The 16,550-nt window shown below is 47.4% G+C and overlaps 1 protein-coding gene and 1 long non-coding RNA gene across 3 annotated transcripts; one reads left to right on the top strand and one right to left on the bottom strand.

Moving 5' to 3' along the window:
- Positions 1 to 1,352: 1,352 nt before the first annotated feature.
- Positions 1,353 to 15,168, top strand: LOC115277608 (2'-5'-oligoadenylate synthase-like protein). Of its 2 annotated transcripts, XM_029921876.1 has the most exons (6): positions 1,353 to 1,550; positions 4,809 to 5,085; positions 6,256 to 6,431; positions 9,605 to 9,846; positions 12,292 to 12,439; positions 13,644 to 15,168. In XM_029921876.1, exons 1-6 carry the CDS (start codon positions 1,353 to 1,355, stop codon positions 14,142 to 14,144), a joined length of 1,542 nt encoding a protein of 513 aa, XP_029777736.1. In that variant the 3' UTR covers positions 14,145 to 15,168. The 2 variants fall into 2 exon arrangements, with proteins under 2 accessions (XP_029777736.1, XP_029777737.1); XM_029921877.1 differs by lacking the exons at positions 9,605 to 9,846; positions 13,644 to 15,168 and having other exon boundaries at positions 12,292 to 12,402.
- Positions 5,602 to 12,361, bottom strand: LOC115277610. The gene is made up of 2 exons (XR_003902433.1): positions 12,083 to 12,361; positions 5,602 to 5,834 (listed from the first exon to the last, which is right to left on the bottom strand). It is a non-coding gene; the product is annotated as an uncharacterized LOC115277610 (long non-coding RNA).
- Positions 15,169 to 16,550: the final 1,382 nt, after the last annotated feature.

Here is a 16,550-nt window from a genome sequence, read left to right on the forward strand (position 1 = left end):
CCACAGGACCTTTGCACTTGCTGCTCTTTCTACCATGAATGAGCCTCTTCCCCTAGCATATATGTGGTTCACTCTTTGCCTCCTTCATGTCTTTGCTCAAATATTTCCCTTTCAGGCCTTTCTAACCACCTTATTCGAGACTGAACATCTAAGCAATCCTACACATACACATACTCACATACGGTACCTATTAACCTCTTGCTTTGCTATATTTTTCTGCTTAGCACTTCTCAACATCTTTTTACTATAATTGGACTTATTTATCCTGTTCATTGTCTGTCTCCACCATCAGAATGTAAGCCCTCTGCAGGCAGGGATTTTTGTCTATTCACAGCTGTATCCCCAGCACCTGCCTAGCACATAGTAGCTACTCAGTATCTGTGGAATACGTGAATGAGTGGCCAAGATTCTGCCATTTGTTGTCCAGGCCCATCCCTCTCCTCTCCCTCCCCTTACCTTCTGTGCCAACATATATCTGAGTCCCTGGTACACACCAGGATCGTTCAGACTTTACTTTGCCTTTGGTATGCCCTCTCCCTCCGGGCCACATGCCCAGTATTTTAAGGCTCACATTGGACTCTCGGAGTCTCTTGTCCATCTCCTCTAGTGCTCTGGTAGCCCCCTGGGACAGGAACTACATCTCATTTTGTCTTTTTAACACAGTGTCTGGCACCTAGCAGGCACTCCATAGGTGACTGGATAATAATATTTGCATTTACTGAGTGCTTTCTGTGCTCATTGGTCGCATGCTTAGTCCACACAACATCCTCTGGGGTAGATTATCATTATTTTTTACAGGCAAATTATGGGAGGATCAGAGAATTTAAGAGTGTGGCCAGCAGTCTGTTCTGTTGGACTCTGGGGTTCCTATGGCTCACCCTGACCGTGGGCAAGTCCCTTGTCTTTCTGAGCCTCCTTTTTGTATGACAAGAGGGAGTGGCTGGATCAATGGATGCCATCCCACTCCAACCTGCTGGGAGAGTTGCCTCCTCTGAGGCCAAACCCAGGCCAATTTCAGTTTCCAAACGTCATTAAAGGAAACTCTAGAAACTCTAAAGCTGAGAATCGAAACCAACAGCAAAAAGGTGGGATGGAAGCCAAGCATTTTAAGGTGGCCCCAGATCACCCAGCTTGACTCAGTGTCCCTCAGTGTCCTTGCTGTAGCAAGGGGTCTCCAAGAAGAGGAACCCAGGTCAGCACAGTCACCCCTGGTTTCGTCTCCTCTCTGGTCCCTTTATCCCACAGGATGCTGGCAGTCAGCTGAGGGGGAGCCCCCTTAAAGAAGTGGGCGTGTGCAGGGAGGTGGATAGGTGCATGGCTATATATCTGTGCAGCAGTGGCACTCTCCAGAGATGGCACGGACCCCAGAGCTGTATGACACCCCTGCCTCCCGGCTGGACTCCTACGTGGCTCAGTGGCTGCAGCCCAGCCGCGAGTGGAAAGAGGAGGTCCTGGAGGCTGTGCAGACCGTGCAAAAGTTCCTGAGGGAAGAGCACTTTGAGGGGGAGCATGGACTGGACCAAGAAGTGCGGGTGCTGAAGGTGGTCAAGGTGAGATGGGGTCCCCTCCATCCACAGGCCTGGGCCGGGCAAACGCAGCGTGAGGGTCCTCGTGTCAGAGGATGCTGGGGGCCTCTGGCCTCATCATTGTTAGCTAATGCTGCTGACATGTCAGGACCAAGGACTTGCCTAGCCCCAGAAGATACTTTATCTCTAATTCACACACCTTGTGAGGGATGCACTGTCCTTTTCCCATTTTACAGCCAAACAAGATGGAGGTTTAAGATTCATAATGACCAAATCCAATTCGAGGACTCTGATTGGATCCAGGTGTGAAATAGACCATCCATAAAATACAATGTGGGGACAATTAGGGGACTTTTAAGAGAGCCTGGATATTCGGTAGTGTAAGGTGGTCATTGTTGATTTTGTTAGGTGTAATGGTTTTGCGGTTATAGATGGAAATGTTCTCATTTACAAATGTTAAAGTATTCAGGGAAAAGGTTCCTTCGTATCTGGAATCTCCTTTAAAGTGTTTTTGATGATGCAGATGTGGTGAGGAGTTTAAACTTGTTGAATCTAACTGGCTGGAGAGATGAGGGCTTGTTGTATTCTCTTTCTATTTTTCTATGTTTTAAGTTTTTGATTTAAAAAGGTTTCCTTTAACAGAAGCTCGGAGGGGTGAGGTGACTTGCCCAAGGCCACACAGCTGGTGGTGGAGCTGGGATTTGAACCAGGGTTTGTCTGTCCAGAACCAGGGCTCCAGGCTGCCCTCCCTGAGATTTCCCCCAAGCCCTTCTTTCAGCTGCTTCTTGACCTGGCTAGAGTCAAAATTCAAGAAGGTCAAAGCTAAGGGCGCCTGGGTGGCTCAGTCAGTTAAGCGTCCAGCTTTGGCTCAAGTCATGATCTCGTGGTTTGTGAATTTGAGCCTGAGTCGGGCTGTGCTGACAACTTGGAGCCTGGAGCCTGCTTTGGATTCAGTGTCTCCCTCTCTCTCTGTTCCTCCCCTGTTCACGCTCTGTCTGTCTGTCTGTCTGTCTGTCTATCTCTCTCTCTCAAAATAAATAAACATTTAAAAAAAAAAAAGGTCAAAGCTAGAAAGGCCCTAGAGAATCAGACTGTCTCAGCCATGCTTTTGTTTAAAAATGAAAGAAACTGAAGCACGGAGAGGGTAATAATAGAAGTCCCAATTTCACACAGAGAACTGGTGGCAAAAACAAGACTAGAATTAGGGCGCCTGACTCCCAGCCCAGTGCTCTAGTTCTGTCTCCAGGGGCAGCCACCTCAGGGAAAGATTTAGAAATCTCGGGTCCCTAGCCCTTCCTTACACGCACCTAGAGAGCCTAGAGCCCGAGGCCATATGATTTCCACGGACCCAGCTTTGACTCTTGGCTTCTTCCTTTACCAGCTGTGTGATCTTAGACTCATCCTCTCTCTCTCAAGCCTCTGTCTCCTCATCATCATTTCCTCCTTGTCCAGCAAAGGCCTCATCAATGTAGGCTAAAAACTTAGCAGCTGGTAAATGCACAAAAACAAAAGCATTGTTATAAATTCTTACTCTGAGTCAGGCAGACCTACCCCACCTCTGAATATACAGAGAATGGAGTGGATGAAATGAGGCAAGTCCGGAGACCAGAGGAGGCTACAAACAGAATGAGTTTTGATGGCAGGAAGTGGTATTTACTCAGCCTTCAAATTCCGCCTGAAGACTCTAGCCCTTGCCCCCTCCCTAAAACCACAAAATCAGAGATACTCCAAAAGCAATGGTCAATGAGAAATACTGCTTTATTCAGACTGTAAACCCTCGTCCCACCGACCCCTGAAAACTTGGCGAACTGGGCTGGTTCACTGGGCTTGTCCTTGAACAAGTTGGGTTTAAATAGATTTGAGCTGAAGCAAGTCATGAAGATTATTCTAGGATACTCTTTCTTCTCTCCCTGGGTCTTACCACTGAAAAAGGCAGGAAGTCTAGGTATAGCTTTCAGGGGAATGAGCCCTTCATCCACACGCAGGGTTCCATCCCCAGGCCTGCCAAATGGGGCAGAAATGCTGGGTCTCAGTGAAGGTGAAGGAAGCATATACAAAAGGTTTGGAGAAGAAAAGATGGCAGTCTTCATGTCCTCGGAACCAAGGCCAGTCTGATAGACTTGGGTCATGGGAAAGAAAGAGGTAGAAGAACCACCCTTGTCTTCTGCCCCTTTATCTGACTGACTATGATTCCTGGCTATGAATCCAAGGCAAGTTGATGAATCCTCACAGGCTCATTTTTTTTTATCTGTGTACTGGGGACAATTATACCAGTACCCACCTCTGTGAGTGGGTGTTAGGATTAAAAGATATTGTATGTATAAAGGGCCTTCAGTGACATAGTGAGTGTTCAACCCATGACAGCTGGATTATAATAAATCCATGGTGACTCCACCCCCCAGAAGAGGTAGCCAACTTGAGGTCTGGGGCATTGCTAGCAAGTCCACCTCCCAACCTGAACTAAGAAAGACATGAGGCTAGAGGCTTTGTATACCAGAGGCAGGGGTGGGGAGCTGAAGAGCAGGTCTAGACTCTCAAAACATCAAATAGACCACTTCCAAATTGTCCAGCTCAGGCCCCTTCCATCCAGATGGGGAAACAGAATCCCAGGCAGAGAAGGGAAGATCTAAGTCAATGAGATAAAGGAGAGTATGAGCACTGTATTGCTGCCTTCTTGCATTCCAGGCACGTGGTAATCTCTTAACATGCCTTATGTATCATCCAATCCTCCCAATGACTCACATTCCACTGTTATTCTCATTTCACAGATGAGAAATTAGGATTCACGATGATCACACAGCTGAGAAACAAGGGCAGGAGCTGGAGTCAACGTCAGGCTGCCCCATCCCACAGGCTGCCCCATGGTTCTTATCCACCAGGCAATCCTGCTCCCCAGTTTTTAATGTCATGAAATTACTCAGACACCCGGAATGCTCTGAATACCCTGTAGAGCAGGCATCACTAAGTCTCTTGGAGGAGGCATCACTCTGTGGGCGAGAATACCCTGTCTCAGAAGCAATGCAATGTCATTAATAAGAAGCGTGGGCTCAGGAGTCAGGCTGCCTGGCTTCAAACCCAGGCTCTTCTATGTACTGTGTGACCCTGGGTGAGTGACTTAGTTTCTTGAAAGCTCCGTTTTCTTGCCTGTAAAGAGGAGGATGTTGGTATCACCCACCCGTACCTCTGGGCTATGGTGGACATTCCATGGGACAACTCCTGTAAGGAGCCTCAGGGACTGCCTGGCACAGGCAGTGGCTCAGGGTGACGGGCTCTGTTCTGCAGGTGGGCTCCTTTGGGAACGGTACAGTGCTCAGGAGCACCGCGGAACTGGTGGTGTTCCTGAGCTGTTTCCACAGCTTTCAGGAGGAGGCCAAGCACCACCAAGCCATTCTGAGTCTGATATGGAAAAAGCTGTGGGGTTGCCAGGACCTGCTGGCCCTCGGGCTCGAGGACATGGAAATAGTCCAAGGAGTCCCCGATGCTCTCGTCTTCACCATCCAGACCAGGAAGACCGCAGAGCTCGTCACTGTCACCATCATGCCTGCCTATAGGGCCCTAGGTAAGGGGAGGGGAAGCCGATCTGATTCACACACTTGCCCTCCCAGGGAGACCTGAACTCCCTCGCCTCCCACTCATGGCCACATGGAGACACCTGCCTTCATCCATTCAACCCATGTTCTGAGCTGGGGGCTCAGCAACCACAGGGCCCGGGACTGGCCCAACTCAGGCCACCGTGTCACCCAACTTGGGAAACATTTATCAAAGAATCATGTGGATAAATATATGATTGCAAGAGGAGATGACACCCACAGAGGGGAGTGTGTTAGAAGCGTAACCTGGGGTGCTTTTGTAGCATTTATTACAGGTGCAGGGGGCTGTCATTGTTTGTGCTTTTCTGGAAGCAGACTCTGAAACAAGGGTTTGAGGACAAGCAGTTCCAGGAAATGCTGATAGGGACATAGGGGAGAGGGACAGGGGTGGGAAGAAGCATCACAAGGTCACCATTATGAGCCACTGGGCTTTGTGCCCCTGGAGAACTCTAAGTCACAGTGTAGAGTACCCCTCAACCAAATCCTAAGTGGGATGTTGAAGTTTATTGCCCAACTTCCCATCATCCCTGGGTGAGGCTGCTTCCAGGACCGTTAACTCTCCAACACTTGGGTTTGTCCTCAGGCAAAAAGTCCTCAATGTTCAAAGCAAGCAGTATCAGCTACAACCTCGGATGATCAGGTTTCGTTTGTGCCAGCACCTGTTAATCAGAGTCGTTGCCAGGAGTTGCTTTGTAGAGAAGGTGTCAGAAGTGGGATCCTACATGAACAAGAAAGAGATTGCCCAAGTGCATTAGTGATGCAGGCCCCAAAAGCACACCATTCAGCAGCACACTGCTTGAGGAGCCCAGCTTTGTCATCTGGAACTGGTTCTCTGTTTCCAGTGTCAGGAGGTTGGAATAAATCACTGAGAAAGAAATCCAACACAGACATTAAGGGACACTGGGGTGTTGGGACATGAAGAGAAGACAACAGTCCTTGAGGGGCCTGAGGAATGGAAAGCTCACTTTTGGTTTTCCAGAAGTACAATCGAGCAAGGCAAACCCTGATCCCCATAGGCTATGAGGTCTCAGGTTTCCCTGGAGACACACCCCAATGTCCCAGCAGGCTGCCCCACAGACCTCTTATCAACTTGGGTCTTCCTAAATCCCCACTTTCTACCCTGGCTTCCTCCTACGCAGGGTCTTCTGTTTCCACATCTCAGCCGCAGCCTGAGGTCTACGTGAGTCTGATTGAGACCCACGGTTACCCAGGAAATTTCTCCCCATCCTTCAGCGAGCTGCAGAGAAACTTCGTGAAACATCAGCCAACAAAACTGAAAAGTCTTCTGCGGCTGTTAAAACACTGGTACCAGCAGGTGAGGGGGCTACCAGGATGGGGGCAGAAGGGGGCTCTGCAGAAATGGGTAGGGGTGGTAGACTCTGATTTGCCATTCTAGGAAACTGGGGGAGGGGGGAAAATGTTAATCTTTTAAACTGTAAACTGAAACAATGGAGAAAGTGGGAAAGGAGGAGGAGAAGGAAGAGGAACAGAGAAGAAAGGAGAAAAATAAAGGACATACAATATTTCAGTAAACAAGTGTTTGTAACACCCCAGTTACGGTCTGAATAGTTCTGTAAGCAGGGCTCATGTATATACGCTATGCTTTTACAGCATCATTATCTTTGTTTTTCTGAGGATTTGTTAGATTATAATCGATGGTAGACATTTTTATAGGCATTTTCTATCCTGAAGTGTTGGAATAATATGTCATTTAAAGAATGTTTAAACTTAGCTTGCCAAAGTATAGCCATAGATTGAGGACAGAAATTAGATTAAGAAGAAAGAAGGAGGGCACCTGGGTGGCTCAGTCGGTTAAGTGTCTGACTTTGGCTCAGGTCATGATCTCACAGTCTGTGGGTTCGAGCCCCACGTCAGACTCTGTGCTGCCAGCTCAGAGCCTGGAGCCTGCTTCAGAGTCTGTGTCTCCCTTTCTCTCTGCTCCTCAAGAATAAATGTTCTCTCCATTCATGCTCTCTCTCTGGCTGTCAAGAATAAATAAAACATTTTTTAAAAATTTAAAAAAAAGAAGAAAGAAGGTTCTTTTTTTTGTTGTCACATATCCATCAATAGAACATTAATTTGGTAATTAATTCTCATTTTGTTGATCTTTGGTTAAGCAATCTGCTTTTATGAAGTCATCTACTTCTGGAATAAAAGTATCTGGTGAGCTTCTGACTCAGTGCCCTTTGGTGAGGCTATGAGATTTTATTATGAGAAGAAAGGAATCTACCCACCAATAGATTATATTGTAATCAGATCATTCTTCTGTAAAATGTTTCCTTACTTTATATAAAAGACAAAAAGAACTAGCTTGAATTACAGTCAAAATTAAACACGGGGTAAAACCCAGCCATCAGTCAGCTCCTGATCTCATCGGACGGTTTTCCACAAGTCACATACACGCATGCACACACTTGCACACACATTCACACATGCAGGCAATGTTTTGGGTAATTTAAAGACTCGTCAGACAACAACAGTGAGCCTCCTGGGAGATATCAGAATCCACAAGAAAAACAGATCAAAAGTGAAACGGAGAAAAACGCAAAATACAGTCAAAGTCCCATCAACTGCCGTCCAGTGGAGAGTAGAATCCTATCTTCTGTCTCCTCATAGAGACCAGGTGGTCAGACCATAAAACTAGATGCGCAGGTCATTGTCACCAACAGGCACATAAATGGCCCTGTACGAATAAATAAAAACTAGAACCAGAATCAGATTTAGCCAAGAATCAGACTTAATTAGGATCAGACTCACGAACAGGTTGGGGAAGATGGAAAGAAACATCAGCAAGCGTAAAGTTATCGCCCGCAAGGTCCACCCTGGGACCTGGAAAAGGGGCGTGTCCCCATGTCAACAGCCCACATGGTGCATTTCTCAGGCAACACAGTTCAGGTCGTTTGGGATATAAATCCCCCTGGACAATCTCAGTGAGCCAGGCCTCTGGCTGCAAAAAGAAACTAAGACAAAAGTCACTCACTAAATAAGAATTTGCAAGCTAAGTTGCAAGGGAATCAGACTGCAGAAGAAAAGGCTTAATCCAGTGAAAAATATAAAAGGTGTTTAAAGAAACAACAATTATTGGGGCGCCTGGGTGGCTCAGTCAGTTAAGCCTCCAACTTCGGCTGAGGTCAGATCTCACGTTCGTGGGTTCGAGCCCCGCGTCAGGCTCTGTGCTGACAGCTAGCTCAGAGCCTGGAGCCTGCTTCCAGTTCTGTGTCTCCTTCTCTCTCTGCCCCCTCCCCCTCTATGCTCTGTCTCTCTCTGTATCAAAAATAAAAATAAAACATGAAAAAAATTAAAAAAACAATTATTGGGGTGCCTGGGTGCCTCAGTCGGTTAATGTCCAACTTGAGCTCAGGCCATGATCTCACAGTTCGTGAGTTCGAGCCCCATGTTTGGCTCTGTGCTCACAGTTCAGAGCCTGGTACCTGCTTCAGATTCTTGTCTCCCTCTCTCTCTCTGCCCCTCCCCAGCTTGCACTCTATCTCTCTTTGTCTCTCTCTCAAAAAACTAAATAAACATTAAAAAATTTTAAAGAAACAATTATCAAGTTTACTAGGCTTAGAGTTTGTCTCTGGTCATGGAAAAATAGCAATTTTCTCACATTTACTATATCTATAAAGGTCATGACAGATCTCAGACAGCAATATTATAAGAGTCAGAGATATTCTGAATATGGAGAAAGCAAACTATCCCTAAGCATCAGCCCTAGAAGGGAACACAGATGTTTTCTTCTGTTTTGGGGTTTGTTTGTTTTTTTTATGTACCATTAAATAGTCTATTGAAGCTTCTAAGAGAAACGAAGGGCTCATTTTCCCTAAGGCTTACGTCTTAACGATTACAGGCCTTCTGCATTATATTTTTCATCTAAGTTTTAAGAATCCCACTAGTCAGGGCGTCTGGATGGCTCAGTTGGTGGAACATGCATCTCTTTGATCTCATGGTTATGGGTTTGACCCCCACATTGGGTGGAGAGATTGCTTAAAAATAAAAGCTTTCAAGGGGCGCCTGGGTGGTTCGGTTGGTTAAAGCGTCAGACTCTTGATTTCGGCTCAGGTCATGATTTCAGGGTTCACAAGCCCCACATAGGGCTCTGTGCTGACAGCACAAAGCCTGCTTGGGATTCTGTGTGTGTGTGTGTGTGTGTGTGTGTGTGTGTGTGTTTGTGTGTGTGTGTGTGTGTGTGTGTTTCTGCCATTCCCCCTGCTCTCTCTATATCTGTGTCTCTTTCTGAAAATAAATAAACATTAAAAAAATTTTTTAATAAAATATTTTTTAAAAAGCACTGGGCCAACTGAGCAAGCCCCTTAATTCTAAAACCAGGAAAATCATGGAGGGCCCCAGAGGGAAAGTGACAGGCCAGGATCACACAGCCAGTAGGTGGCAGAGCTGAGACAAGAAGTTGGATTTTCCAGTTTGTGATCTGTCCAGAGGGGATCCTGACACAGGATCTTGGGGTCTCCCTCTCCCCATCTCTTTTTACAGTACGTGAAAGCCAAGTGCCCAAGGGCTGCGCTGCCCCCTGTCTATGCTCTTGAGCTGCTGACCATCTATGCCTGGGAGATGGGTACTAAGGAGGAAGAGAGCTTCCGGCTGGACGAGGGCTTCACCACTGTGATGGAACTGCTCCAGGAGTACCAGCTCCTCTGCATCTACTGGACCAAATACTACACATTCCAGAACGCAGTCATCAAGGGCTTCATCAGAAAACAGCTCAAAAGAGACAGGTACTAGGCCCCTGCTTGCTCACCACATCCCACGGACGCCAGAGAGAGAACAGAGGCAAAGGCAGTGTTGCATGGAATGGGTGGGCTTTATCAAGTAGTAAAGCCGCACTGGAATCTCACACTGACTTGGGACACACCTCAAGTTGGCCACCTTTCGGAGTACAAACTGGGACGGCCAGAGTGATGGCAGAGGACAGGTGTTTAGAAAGTTTCTTCCTTTCTTGGACCGAATTTTAGTTGAAAGGAGTGTAGCCGAATGCATCACCAGTGGAGGCATTGGGCTTCCAGAGAAATCACAAGGAAAAGGATCGCAAGCAACCGTGCTGGCGGTTGGGTGGGGCTTTCAGGGAAAGGATGGAGAGAGGCAACCAGTCAGTGAGAATGCTGGAGATAAAGTTCTTCCAGAATATGGAGGCACCAAAGTAGTTCTAGATGACAAGGATTCTTTCTTTTTTTAAATTTGTTTAATGTTTATTTATTTTTGAGGGAGAGAGAGAGAGAGAGTGCATGAGCATGAGCAGGGGAAGGGGCAGAGAGAGAGGGAGACACAGAATTGGAAGCAGGCTCCAGGCTCTGAGCTGTCAGCACAGAGCTGTTGGAGCACAGACTCGAACGGGGTCTAGTCTATGGGAGATGTTGGGGAAATGTTCACTAGTGTAGCACATGCTGTTGGAGCAACATGTGGCTCTAGGTAGCACCAGCCCTCAACCCCAACCCCTGGGCCATCAACCGTTTCAGTGAAGGCTCCCTCATCCTCCAGCAGTCAGCACTTGGGTCCCTTTGCCTGAGGGTTTTCAACCTCCCCTAATGACTGGTGGCAGCTGGGGGATAAATACCCCAGCTCCCTCTCGTCTCAGATGGAAGGACTCTCTCTGGATCAACTGAGCTACATCGTTTCCCAGAGGCCCTGCCATGGGACTAATCGCCAGTGGCCTGCACTGGTAATCACCTCCATGCAAACCCTTGGCTGGTGTCCCTTTCCCACCCCCTCACTGCTGCTTCCCTGCGTGTCCTTCCAAATAAACCGCTAGCCCTCGGATCCCGCTCTTGACATCTTTTTCTGGGGACACCCAGATGAAACAACTCTTTATATTAGCTGTAGGTAAGTGCAAGCAATATCACAAGAATACTTATTGTTCCCTTATATGAGTGTTGGGTCTTTTTTATTTTTTTTTTTTACGAGGAAGAAAACCTCAGTCTCCTGATGAAAAGAGGATTTTATTATAAGGATGCCCAGGAATGTGAGGTTAGAAAACCACTGAGCCCTGAGGCAAACCTGCAGACACCCCCTTTCTCTGTCACTGTCTCTCATGGTCCACTCACCCTCTCTCTTCTCATGACCTCTGCTTCTCTACCCACACCTGCTCTGCTCCTCTCTTACTTCCATCTGATGAAGAACTTCTGTCACCCCTGGTCCAAACCCAGAGGGAACCCATCTGCTCACTGGGCACAGGCCCTACACATCAGGTCACCTGGTGGGTCACTTTGGGTCAGGTGATCTCACCCTACAGGGCAACGCAGCACCACCTCCTATTTCAGGTAGGACTATTTCAGGGATGCAAGGGTGTTGGGAGTACCAAGCATGGAGTCTATGGTGTGCAGCACATTCCTTTAGCATAGTGTCACATTCTGTCATGGATAAAGTCACAGCTCCCTCTTAGGCCAAAAGCTCCTGGAGAATAAGGGGCAGGTCTTAATCATGGGCTTGACATCCAACGCATACGGTCACCCCAAACAACCTAAGGAAGCAATTAGACCCCCTTCAAGCCAATAGTCTTTAAATATTTGTTCACCACTGATACAGAAGAGAAGCATTTGATGGTAGCCTGATCCCTTCTCTACGAGGCAGAGCCGATGAGCAAGAACACCCATTTCCTGGCTGTGAGAACTTACAGAAGTCTGTGCCTCAGTTCCCTCCTCTGTGAAATGGGGACAACAACAACAGCAATAATAATAGTCCGGTTACAGAATTGTTAGAAGGATTAAAATAGGCAAATTCACATAGGGCGTGGCCCAGCGTCTCAATAAATATCAGTAGGTGGTGGTGGTGGTGGTGATGGTGTTTCTAGTATCCAAAGCAATTTGGCAGCCCTCGCCTCCAAGTTACTTGTGGAATCTCAGCAAAACAAAAGCCCTGGAACTTAAGAGGCCCACCTGCTTGAATGCACACCTGTAATTGTTACAGCACGCCTTTGGGAATCTCAACACTCCGTTCCCCCAAACACCTTGCACATACCTCTCCCCAAAAGAAATTCTTGGAAATATAATCATCCCCCTCTCAGTTCGTCTCCAGCAATGTTCTTGGGCCTTCTTGGCCTGACAGCCCTGGCCTCCAGACACAGCACATGCTCAGTGGTTTGAATAGATGTTCGCTTGAGCAGGATTCTTTCTGGCTCGCTGGCCTCCAGCCAGGAGAGAGCCTGGGACCCTCTCCCTGTGTTGCAGGCCCATCATCCTGGACCCGGCGGACCCCACCCACAATGTGGCGGAAGGGTACAGATGGGATATCGTTGCTCAGAGGGCCTCCCAGTGCCTGAAACAGAACTGTTGCTATGACAACAGGGAGAATCCAGTCCCCAGCTGGATTGTGGAGGTAATGGCTCCTCCCAGGGTTTTCAGGGGCTTGAAACTCAGGAGGTAACTGCATAGCTTATACTTACTTACTTCTGTATTGGTGGAGCCAACAGAGCTTTAGGGTAAGTTGGAAGCCTGTCTGGGCCACCCACCAGCCCTGTGAACTTGGGGACCATTTTTTACATGAGCTGAGCCCAGGCAAGTCAATTCAACAGCTGTCATGTGCCAGCACTTGGGGCTGGTGAGGGTGGGCAGCAACAGAACAACAGTAGTACAGGAATAAAATATAACCTCTACCCTCAAGGGACAGAGACGCAATGGATTTGGGTAGAAAGCGAGCCCATGAAACAAAGTTGCAAAAAACTGCTAGAAAGAAAATAATTGCACATTATCACACGATGGCAAATCTACAGTGTAGGCGAAGAGCATAATCATCACATTTTTTTTCTACTCATACTGTATTTAATCATTTGCCATGCACTTCTCCCAGGACAAGTCTGTAAAGTAGAGAGGTCAGGTGTTTGTTATTATTATCATTATCTTGGTTATTATCCCCGTTTCGCATTTGAAGAAACTGAGGCTCAGACAGTTTCAGTTAATTGACCAAGATCAAAGAGGCAGCAGAGCCAGAATTTGCACCCAGGTCTTTGTGGGACCCACCAGCCAAAAGACGTTCACAGATAGACTGAAGAGTATATGCCTCTGGATATATTCAGGAATATAAAAACCATGGTGCAAAGATCTTTATTTTGTAAAATCAGAATACTTGGAAATTCTGGGCTTATGTTCCTTCTTGAAAAGATCGGCTGGTGTCCAGCCCTCCCCAGCACCTTCCAGGGGGTGTTCTTCAGCCACTAGGGACTCCTAGGACCTTGAGCATGGCCTCTGGTGATGGTTCAGAACAGACTTTGAAATCTGGCTGACCTTGGGTCAAATACCCTCTGTGCTCCTCGCGACCTTAGTGATGGTCAGTAAGTTATTTAATGTGCTCAACCACAATCTCCTCGTATGTACCACGAGATAATAGGAATCACACTCACAGGGCTGCTGTGACAATAAAATGCATTCAGAAGAGTGTGACAGGTGCCCAGCCCAGGGCCTGGAAGGTGGTTGGCACAACCCAGATGTTTACTGCTGTTGCTGCTGTTGGCAACAGGAGGGCAGGTAAAGGGAAATTTTGAATGCCAGAGTGTGGGATTAACGTTGCTCCCTCTTTCTTCCAGAGGGCACGAGACATCCAAGTGACAGTGGAACAGTGGGGTTACTCAGATTTGACCCTCAGGGTGAACCCTTATGAGCCCATAAAGAAGGTTAAAGAGAAGATCTGGCAGAGCCGGGGTTATTTGGGCCAATACCATCTGTCCTTTCAGGACCCTGATGGGAAGCGACAACTGCTCAATAGCCGGTGCTCCTTTGCCTATTATGGTATCTTCTCCAACATCCACATCCATCTGATGGAGACCATCTCCCCTGAGATCCAGGTCTTTGTGAGGCATTCCAATGGTGGGAGCCACACCTACACCACTGACCCCAAAAGCTTCATCTTGGGCCTAAAGCAGCAGATTGAAGATAAGCAAGGGCTGCCCAGAAAGCAGCAGCTGCTGGAGTTCCAAGGCCAAGTCCTGCAGGATTGGTTGTCTTTGTGGAGCTATGGTATCCGAAACGGTGACACCCTCCTCCTCTCCAAGAAGAGGGCTGGAAAGTTTCCTTTTCCGCCCAGCTAATCCAGGACTCAGCATATCAGCCACTCCTTCCGGCTCTCTTCTGTAGAGCTCCCACGTCTTCACCAGCTTTGCAAATAGTGAGCCTCGCCCCGCCAGTGGGGAAGTGAGGAGGGATGAGAGACACGTGCTATACCATGGACAGTGGCCAGACCATACAGGACAGTAGAATTCTGACCCGCAGCCTCTGCAGTCCCCTAGCCCAGGAAGCCAAACCACCCCCTCTGTAGCAAGCAACCCCAAATCGTCAAGACTTGGTCGATCACTGCCAGCTTCCCTAATTCTATCTCACTTCCAACGTAGACCCAAACAGAAAAATCCAGATAAGACCCCTGACCAATCACATAGGAGGCCCTGTTTCTAATTAGCTGCCTACCACTTCTACATGCCAACAGCTTCAATCAGAGTGTACCTGAAGCCTTCCCATTTTTTCTGCTATAAAGCTTTCCCTGTCTTGGAGTCTCGAAAGTTTACAAGGGATGGTGGCTGACTTTCTTGCAGTAACAAGTTGGAAATAAATAACCTTTGTTTATTCTCTTTGGGGGGATCTTCATCTCTTTCTATGGGTGCTGATGCTGTTCTTGCTTAATCACTTGAGCCTCCTACCTCTGGGAGGTAAAGACTGCAGGGAACCTGAGACAGAGAGAGACAAAGTCCAGGACAGCAAGGACAATGAAGTGTACAACAGTCCCTTCAACTCTGGAGGCGCACACACAAACAGTACATAATGGCCCAAGGACTTCAGGAAAATAACAGTATCTTTATCATCAGAGGATATCATGTGACCAGGTTTACTCCAATCAACCAGTAAAAAGTTTCCTTTTTCCTCTTCCCCTTTGCCCTGGTTTCTGATGGACTACTCCCTTGCTATAGAGTATCAGATGTACTTTATGATTGGATCTCAACAGCCCCTGAGCAATTTATCAATAGTAACCTATTCCCTGCCATTTTTTGCCTTAAGGGACAGAATGTGTGCCTCCTTTCCATAGGGTAGCCAGGCTAGTCCGCCCATCTTTTATCCTCGATAGAGTCCCCAGTGCCCACATTGTAGGTAGTGGGGAAATTCTTGTTTTTAAAAAAAGGAATGAGGGGTGCCTAGGTGGCTCAGTCGGTTAAGCGTCCAACTACAGCTCAGGTCATGATCTCGCAGTTCGTGGGTTCGGCCCCTGCATCAGGTTCTGTGCTGACAGCTAGCTCACAGCCTGGAGCCTGTCTTCAGAGTCTGTGTCTCCCTCTCTCTCTGCCTCCCCCACCCCACGCTGTCTCTCTCTCTGTCTCTCAAAAATAAATAAAAAGCATTTTTTTAATGTTTTTTATTTCTTTGAGAGACAGACAGAGACAGCACGATCAGGGGAGGGTCAGAGAGAGAGGGAGACACAGAATCGGAAGCAGGCTCCAGGCTCCCAGCTAGCTGTCAGTCAGCACAGAGCCCGACGTGGGGCTCGAACCCACGAACGTAAGATCATGACCTGAGCCGAAGCCGGACGCTCAACTGACTGAGCCACCCAGGTGCCCCTAAAAAGCATTTTTAAAAAAAGGAATGAAAAAGTCACCTTCCACTCTTCCTTAATAGAAAGCACAAGGCCAAAGAGATTTTTTGCTTTTGTTTTTTTAAAGATTATTTTTCCTTTAAGTAATTTCTACACCCAGTGTGGGGCTTGAATTTACAACCCTGAGATCAAGAGTCGCAGGCTCTGCTGACAGCCAGCCAAGCACTCCTCCCCCAACCCGAGAGTATTTTAATACGATTTCACACAATACACACAGCCTCAAAGATAAAACATGAAGAAAAGCATTCCAAAGACAAAAGCTACTTTGTTCATCCTACATAGGGGAGTATCTTAACTGCTGAGATTCTAATGTGTCAGGTCCTAGGAGTCAGTATTTAAAAGTTCCCCAAGTGTTTCCAATATGCAGGCAGAGTGGAGAAGTAGGTAGAAAATTGGAGAATGTTTTCGAAATCAAACTGTGCATCAGAATCACCGAGGACTGTGCCTTTCGAATTTTACTATGCACACCGATCACAGGGCAATCATGCTTAAATGCAAGTTCTGATTCCGTAGGTCTGAGTTGGAGTCAAGGTTCTGGGTTTCTAACAAGCTCTCCGGTGTTGCAGATGCTACTGGTTCATAGATACTCTGAGTGGTAGCAAGGCCCTGGGATATGAGAGGAGGAACAGATCCTGAGTCCCACCTCCCTCACTCTGATTTAGCAATTTTTGTCAGACACAATAATCCGAGTTTAAACAAGTTCCTTATGGTGTTTCTGATGCCTAGATGAGATTTTGGAATTATTGGAATAAATGGATAATATTTGAAACCACTGTGCGTCAAGCCTGGGAACCGATGCTGGCTCTGTCATTAACTCCCTGTATGACCCAGGCAATTCCTTTTCCTCTGTAGGTCTCAT

Source organism: Suricata suricatta, chromosome 14 (assembly GCF_006229205.1).
Source record: "Suricata suricatta isolate VVHF042 chromosome 14, meerkat_22Aug2017_6uvM2_HiC, whole genome shotgun sequence".
In the NCBI taxonomy this organism is placed as follows: Eukaryota; Metazoa; Chordata; class Mammalia; order Carnivora; family Herpestidae; genus Suricata; species Suricata suricatta.

Coding starts and splice junctions, on each gene's coding strand:
- LOC115277608 (XM_029921876.1), top strand. CDS start 1,353: ATGGCACGGACCCCAGAGCTGTATGACACCCCTGCCTCCCGGCTGGAC. Junction 6,432..9,604: donor TAAAACACTGGTACCAGCAG/GTGAGGGGGCTA, acceptor CTCTTTTTACAG/TACGTGAAAGCCAAGTGCCC. Junction 12,440..13,643: donor TCCCCAGCTGGATTGTGGAG/GTAATGGCTCCT, acceptor TCTTTCTTCCAG/AGGGCACGAGACATCCAAGT.